Source organism: Cryptomeria japonica, chromosome 5 (assembly GCF_030272615.1).
Source record: "Cryptomeria japonica chromosome 5, Sugi_1.0, whole genome shotgun sequence".
Taxonomy (NCBI): domain Eukaryota; kingdom Viridiplantae; phylum Streptophyta; class Pinopsida; order Cupressales; family Cupressaceae; genus Cryptomeria; species Cryptomeria japonica.
The window spans coordinates 173,911,911-173,920,577 of NC_081409.1; the positions used below are offsets into that span (position 1 = coordinate 173,911,911).

Below are 8,667 nucleotides of genomic sequence, written 5' to 3' on the forward strand. Positions count from 1 at the left end.
CAATACCTGAAACCGCTTGGAGTGATGCCCATTGTCCTTCGCTCCTGTCAATGGCTGTTTTCACTTCAACCCAGAAAATTGTCTTTGCACTTCTTCATCTAAGTCCATAGGTTCGTAGTCTTCTGTGAAATTATCTGTGCAAAGGTTGTCCAAATCATCATGTGGGAGTGCTTCTTCATTTTTGCCATGGCCATGTCATCTGCAGAGCCCTCTAAAGCCACCATTTCTCCCAGGCTTCCTTGCCTTGCTACCTCACTCCAATCTGCACCCTCCTCATCCCGAGAGTCCACAGCAGATTCAACTTGGGTCTCCGATGACATACACTCTTCCTCCCGTGATCTCTTGAGTTCATCCTCTTCAACAACAACCTCTTTTCCAACATCTTTCTGCTTAGAAATTCTAGTGTCTATATAGGGACTATCTTCAACTCCAACCGAGGTATCACGACGTTCAACCTTCACCACACGAATACCAACAACTTCCCGGCCATTAACAGTTTGGCCAATAAGTGCCAAGGCTGGCTCAAGGGGAGAGCAAATAAGAATCCCAACATCTTTTTCTTTCGTTATATTCTCCTCTTCAATTGAGTTCCCCTCTTTCTTCTAGCCATCCCACCAATGTACGCGACGCTTGAAGCATAGTTTTACATGGAACGTAAAAATGCCATAGAAGTTATAAATTTTACCTCCTTCTTCCTCCATCTCTGCTCAAGCCAACATGGCTCTGATACCAATTGTAAAGATTAGAATGAGCAGAGAAAAATGATAACAAAAACATAATGAAGGAATAAAAGAGACAACACACAATTTATCGTGGTTCAGCAAATTTGCCTGCATCCACACTCAAAGCAGGAATCACTTCATTAAATCAACTCAAATACATGGGCTGCACATAGTCATTATATAAAGATATTCAGCCATGAAACAAAGAGTCTAGGAAGATGAACAGTCATGCAACTGTTGGGCTTCATATACCCAACAGTTTGGACTTATGACATAATATAATTTCATTTAAAGGAACAGTAAAAAAAATAAAGTGTACCATCACAAACTTTGGATTGTGTACACGAAATTGTGATCATTTGAAGTTTTGAAAATGAAGTATGAATTTGAAATCATTATACCTCAACAAGTTTGTGAATATATACATGTGTGTAGACCCTCGCATGTGTATACATAATAGGTAAAAAGTTATATGATAAATTTATAAAGCATGTAGCAAAAAAATTTAATGAATATATCAATAGACAATATATAGTCAATACAATACTAACATACCTCCATATGGAAGTTTGTGCGATCAAAATGCCAAGTAACCTACATAACATTAAAAAAGGTTTATTCGCAATAAAAATAGTGTTATATGTCAAAATTTTATCTCTCAATCTCTCTAGATGCAATTGTGGCATTTTTTATGTCAAGAGACTTTTAGAAAAAATTGGTCTTTATAATCATCTAAAAGGACAAGACAATCTACAAATCAAACTAAAAAAAAAAAACTTGTGTGTGATCAAAATGCCAAGTAACCTACATAACATAAAAAAAGGTTTCTTCGCAATAAAAATAGTGTTATATTTTAAAATTTATCTCTCAATCTCTCTAGATGCAATTGTGGCATTTTTTATGTCAAGAGACTCTTGGAAAAAATTGGTCTTTATAATCAACTAAAAGGACAATAAATCTACATGTATGTATGTATAAATGTATATATGTATATGTATATGTATATGTGTGTATATGTATGTATATACGTGTGTGTGTGTGTGTGTGTGCACGCGCGCGCATATAATACACATACACATTTCAAGGTTTCAAAGTACAAATAAAGAACATGTCTTGATTACTAGCTTCACTATAAACATCAAGATTGTACTACAGCGACTTTCTTGTGAAGGGATATGGATGAAACTTAGTCGCACAATTGTGTTTTATTTTGATAATGAAACTTACATAAAAGAGTTGATATCATTAATGATACTAGAATAATTTATTTATAGATTTTTTTTAAATCAAATGAATTTTGTGGATATATGATCAAAGACCAAAAGTTAATTGAACTATTTGTGGAGTTAACTTGGAAAAGTGCAGAAGTTGACCTAACTCTTAAAGAAAAATATCATTTCAAACTCTTAGAGGGTAATAATGAATTGAATTAATTGATTAAATGGATAATGAAGATGAGAAATTACTATTTAGAAGAATGAGTTAACTTCTAAGTCAAAAATTATAAATTTTGTTTGTTTATTAAAAATATATGATTAGTTCAAATTAATTAAATAATAAAATATTTTTTAATTGATTGATTGAATTATGAAAAATGGTAATAATAATATAATTGTGATAATAAATGATAAATGTGATAAAAAAATGATATGATGATAATGGTATAATAAATGATATAATATATAATTGATTAATAGCAAAGGATTAATGATTATTAATAGTGAATGTTTAGAAAAATAATTTAAGTGTCTACAAAATGTTAAAAGCAAAAAAGGTCAACAATTAATATTAGAAATGTCAAATTTTGACAAAAAAAAATCAAATTAATATGAATAAAAATACAAATGTAATTATAATTTAATTTTTAATCATCTTTTAAAATGTACATAATATATACTATTAATTATTTATATTAGTAACAATCACTCATTTTTAAAATATTGATGCAAATAATTTAGACTATTATCTATCATAAACAATCTATTATCTTTTAAATGTTGCATTAAGAAATATATAATTTATAAAATAATTCATATTAATGACAGTCACCCTCTTGTAAAAGTGATCACAACTTTAAAACTAAATGCCACATCTTATATAATCCATTTTTCAAAAGATGTATTTAAGGATTGTAACATTTTCAAATCCTTTAATTTTATTTGAATATATCTTGCACTAAAATAATTTTAAGTATGTGTAATTAATCTCACAAACTAGATGTCCTTTAGATACTCTTAACAAAATATAAGACTTCCATCTTTATGATTATTTTAAATTATTACTTATATATTATTTAAATAAAAATATAAAGATAAAATCGTATTTTTATTTTTTAAAATAAATTATAATATTATAAGAACATATTAAAAAGCTAATCTATTTCAAGTAAGAAATCAATCAAAATTAAATCTTAAACATGCATCCAAAGAATTTAAACCTTAATAAATATATTTAAACACTATTTTCATCCAAAAAACTTTCATCTTTATGTTTATTTCAAATTATCATTTAAATATTATTTTAAACAAAGATAAAGAGATAAAAATTATTTATTTAAAATAGATTATAATATTATAAGAACACATCACAAAATAATCTATTTCAAATCAAAATTCTCAAATAAATCTTAAGAAAAATCACTGAATCATATAGCAAAAGAAAGAGAAAGAATTTATTCCAATGTCATATATATATATATACGACAGAAGATGATATACAACGTGCAGTTCATCAATGCCCACCAGAGCTAAACTCAACTTCAATGAATGAAACACAACTTACACAACACACACCGCATTGCCTAACAATGCAATAATCTCAACCTAACTGATCTCAGTGAAAGATTTTGTCTGGAACTCCGACGTCTCTCACAATGATAACAACTACATTTATTTAAACAATGCATAGGAATTACACAGTATGATTTTATTTGGCAGCTACAGAAATTGCTCCACCCAACAATAGTTCCTCAGCTGTTGTATTCTGCAACACAGACAATTTAAAAACAGGGTTGTAAACCATTAAATCCAGAATAACTGGAACTCTTATTTATTAAGGAATGTTTTTTCTGTTGTTTCTGGATTGATAGATTGATGGTACGTTTTTTTTTAATCCACATTTTACATCACAACTCTATGATCGATAGTGTGATCTATCATCGAGATTTCAAAGAACTTAGAAAAGCTTGAGATCAGAAATATTGATGCAAAAATCACACAATCAATCCAGAAACATGATGAACTCTTATTTATACTACATTAGCTTTTTTTCATTGATTGATCGAGAATAACACAAATATATAGCTACAAACAGTAACTTAAAAACACAAGCTTGAAGATAACTTACATTTGTAGGCATGGCGGCGCCTGAATAATTGATCAAGCCTTGTGAGGAGGCGTGGGATACTTGGGGAATGGTGGAAATGTGAAGTGAAAAGGTGGTGGCAATTTATGACCAGGGAATGGCGGAAATGTGAATGGCGGCGGTTTTTTGAAGGGAGGTAATGGGGGAAATGTTAAGTGAAATGGCGGCGGCAGAGGCTTATGCACTATTGGCGGCGGGAGAGGTTTGTGCACAATTGGCGGCGGGAGAGGTTTGTGGACAATTGGCGGCGGCAGGGGTTTATATACCGGCGGAGGAATTTTGGGCTTGTAAACTGGTGGCGGCGGAGACTTGTAATAGTAGTGAACTGGTGGTTTATGCACTAATGGTGGAGGCAGGGGTTTATGGAATGGCGGCGGAAGGGGTTTGTATACCGGCGGAGGAATTTTGGGCTTGTAAACTGGGGGCGGTGGGGATTTGTAATAGTAGTGGACTGGGGGATGATAAACTGGCGGTTTATGCACAAATGGCGGCGGCAGAGGTGGCAATTTATGACCAGGGAATGGTGGAAATGTGAAAGGGGGCGGTTCTTTGAAGGGGGGTAATGGGGGAAATGTTAAGTGAAATGGCGGTGGCAGAGGGTGCACAAATGGCGGCGGCAGAGGCTTATGCACAATTGGTGGCGGCAGAGGTTTATATACTGGTGGAGGCTTGTAAACAGGCGGAGGAATTTTGGGCTTGTAAAACGGAGGCGGTGGAGATTTGTAATAGTAGGGAGAACCAGGCTTTACTTCATGGTGGGGTGGTGGAGGAAGGTGGTGGTGATGGTGATGGTGGTGGTGGTGGTGGTGTAATGGTGGAGGTGGCGATTTGTAATGATAAGGTGACCCTGGTTTTACAACATGTACTGGTGGAGGTGGTGATTTGTAGTGATAAATTGGTGGAGGGAATTTGGGCTTATAAATGGGTGGAGGGAATTTGGGCTTGTAAATTGGTGGAGGAGGTGATTTGTAGTAATAAACAGGTGGAGGTGGTGATTTGTAGTGATAAACTGGTGGAGGGAAGTATTTTGGCGGCGGCTTTGTAATGGGGATATGGGGAGGGAGGTATTTTGGCGGCGGCTTAGTAATGGGGATATGGGGAGGGAGGTATTTTGGCGGCGGCTTAGTAATGGGTATGGGCGGAGGGATGTACTTTGGCGGCGGTTTTGTAATGGGTATGTGGGGAGGAAAAGAAATTGGGGGAGGATATTTGGGAAAGCCATGAAAAGGAGGCAGGGGAGGAAATCCTTTCACGGGGGGGATTCCATGAAATGGAGGAAGTGGAGGAAAACTCCAGAACGTTGCATCTGCGCCGCCCAAACAGAGGCTGAGCCACATTACAACTCCAAACGCCACCATTGCATTGAATCCTCCTCTGCTTTCAGCCATGGCTGCCTTTGCACTGAACCACTGACCCTTCTGCTACTTATAAATGCTTACACCTTTAACATGGACTCAACTTTATGGGCATTAATTTTTTTAATAATGTAGCGTGATCTAGTGCACCTTCTTTTACTGAACACCACCACCTTTAACGATTGCAGTTATTCTATTATTCTAAATCTACTCCCTCTCATTTTTAAATTGATAACCCAACCAAATCATTTGCCCGTTAACAACTTCAGTTACATCCATGCTTTTTTGTTACGTTATGCGAACTGTTTTTTACAGTATCGAGGAAAAATGGCAGGCATGCAGAGTGAGTAGGTGAACAAATCTTGACCCTACCGTCCTACCCTGACTCAAACGCCACTTGAATACGATTTTCGCCTTCAGATTTGAGAACTGAGATGTACAGATTCTTTGTTAACAATCTGTCTTTATAGTTTACAACTGTTTTCCGTGATGAGGCAGGTGAGTGAGTGGATCCACCAGCACCTCCATATCTCTTTGTCTTTACTTCAAGATTTTACATGGGTTTTTTTGAAATTTGTGTAGGCAAATAGGCGGTGTTGACAATGGTTGAGATTCAATCAGAGAGCTCGGGGTGCAGTCCATGGAGTTTGGAGTACATGTAAGCCGTCCTGTACAGGATATCTGATAAGTTGTGCAACGTCAGGTGACGATGTTTTCACTGTAGTTGTAAATTCAAGAGGAAAAAGTAGTCGACACAAATTGACTGGTTGTTTGTGAATTCAGCGTCGGCGAGAGACAAGGACGACAAGAGTTTCCTACTTCATAGACTGGTTATCGTGTAGCCTTTTATATTTTATTAAGGATGGGGCTCTTGGTTCTTTAGATAGTTTGGTCTCGTGCATATCATTAATAAGTTTTCATTTCATTTTATTATTTAAATTGTTTTAAATTGTTTTGACATGAGTCGGTGTTTTCTTTGGGTCGATATGTTTGTTCTTTAAGTTTTATAAATATGAGAAAGTTTAATTGTGAATTATGAGTGTCTGTAAGAGGTAAGAGGTAAGGACAAGACATGAGTTTTCTACTCTAAAGTCTAGTTATTGCATAGTCTTTATATTGTATTAAGGATGGGGCTCTTGGTTCTTTAGATAGTTTGGTCTCGTGCATATCATTAATAAGTTTTCATTTCATTTTATTATTTAAATTGATTTAAATTGTTTTGACATGAGTCGGTGTTTTCTTTGGGTCGATATGTTTGTTCTCTAAGTTTTATAAATATGAGAAAGTTTAATTGTGAATTATGAGTGTCTGTAAGAGGTAAGAGGTAAGGATAAGACATGAGTTTTCTACTCTAAAGTCTAGTTATTGCATAGTCTTTATATTGTATTAAGGATGGGGCTCTTGGTTCTTTAGATAGTTTGGTCTCGTGCATATCATTAATAAGTTTTCATTTCATTTTATTATTTAAATTGATTTAAATTGTTTTGACATGAGTCGGTGTTTTCTTTGGGTCGATATGTTTGTTCTCTAAGTTTTATAAATATGAGAAAGTTTAATTGTGAATTATGAGTGTCTGTAAGAGGTAAGAGGTAAGGACAAGACATGAGTTTTCTACTCTAAAGTCTAGTGTTTTCTACTCTAAAGTCTAGTTATTGCAGTCTTTATATTGTATTAGGATGCAGTTCTTGGTTCTTTAAACAATTTGGTCCCATGTATGTTATTAAAATTCTTTCATCTTATTTCATTGTTCAAATTGGTTCAAACTGCTCTTGTATGAGTTGATATGTTTTCTTTTGTATTGGTCAATATGCTTACTCTCCAAGCTCTTGGGAATAAACCTACACCTTACAATGTTTGTTATTTGAGCTCAATTTAGATAGTCATGTCATTTTATTTAAAAAGGGGATTACTTTGTATTGATAATCATCTTCGAAAATTTCAAATTAGATGTTTCTCAAATAAGAATTTGTTGACAAATATAGATGAAATATAAATTTATATTAATTGTAAAATCTTTTTAACATATATTATATTTCAAAAAAGATGGGTGGACTTGAAAATGTAAGGTGGTGTAAGATTTTATACAAAATGTTTTGATATCATGTAATATTTGGCTATGGAGATAGTCAATCAAGATCAAGTAGCTTCAATGGAAGCACTAAGAGACCCAAGATGAAAAAGTAAATGAATTTTTGAAGGATGCAAATATACAACTTACTTTACAAAGAAATTTCATTCTATATATAAATAAGGATCAAACATGGAACAACATAAGATTATGACATGTGCTTTAATCTTATTACTTGAGACAAAAAATAAATACCTCAATCAAACTTGATTGGTGTGAAAAAAGGTCCTAAAAGGTCTAAGTCTCACTTATTTTGTTACTAATAACTTAATTATTTGAATTATCAACATTAGTTGTTAGAGACCACCTTTATAATTAGACTTTGTTAGCATGATATTGGATCAGTAGATTTTCATAAGTTATGACTTATCTACATTATATGTTTATACATGACAAAGAATTATATTATTTATTTTTCATTAACAAGAAATGATGTTGACAAGTAGGAGATATTTTCCACAACAAGTCAAATTATGATATTGCTATCAAGATTCAATAATGTAGTTTTCAAGTCAAATTCATTGACCCATGTGTAATGAGTAGTGGTTCACTGTTGGAGATTGTTGGTCATTGTTGCTGCTAGGATATGTTGTTGTCATTGATGTCAACATATTATTGTGTTTGCTCCGGTGTTTGCAGATTGGGAAGATCTTATGATCTGGTTTTTGCAGTTTTGTTTTGTTGATCACTATTTTGCAGAGTTCAGAATTTCCTTCGGTATATTCCGATGTGATCAGATCTTGTGATGAAACTTTGGGATATTGTTTGGGATGGTCTTGTGTATCTTCATTTCATATGGTTTGTGGTACTCTGCAAGTTATCTTTCTTCGTGGCAGTTGTTGATTGGCTGTGTTCTTGAGCTTTCAGACGTTGACAGATGAAGATTTGATAAGTGGTGTTGGCACAGCTATTCCTGATGATTCTAACATGATTGTTGGTGTTTCCTAGTCGTGTCCTATTTGTTTTGGTGATCTGCATTGATCATTGTGCAATTTTTTGGTGGTTTCTATGAACCGGTGATGACTTTCGTGTTATGCAGTATTTCTAGTGGTGTAGCGTGTTGCGGTTGATCTCGGCATGATTTCTAGTGGAATTGAGC

General features: G+C 34.0%; 1 protein-coding gene across 1 annotated transcript; it reads right to left on the bottom strand.

Moving 5' to 3' along the window:
* Positions 1-3,348: 3,348 nt before the first annotated feature.
* On the bottom strand, positions 3,349-5,857 carry LOC131036212 (extensin-1). Its single transcript, XM_057968059.2, has 2 exons — positions 4,068-5,857; positions 3,349-3,704 (listed from the first exon to the last, which is right to left on the bottom strand). The coding sequence occupies exon 1, from the start codon at positions 5,471-5,473 to the stop codon at positions 4,100-4,102; it is 1,374 nt and encodes a 457-aa protein (XP_057824042.2). The 5' UTR covers positions 5,474-5,857; the 3' UTR covers positions 3,349-3,704; positions 4,068-4,099.
* Between the last annotated feature and the right edge of the window lie 2,810 nt (positions 5,858-8,667).

What these genes read in the sequence shown, in the direction of transcription:
- LOC131036212 (XM_057968059.2), bottom strand. Translation starts at nt 5,473, where the DNA reads ATGGCTGAAAGCAGAGGAGGATTCAATGCAATGGTGGCGTTTGGAGTT.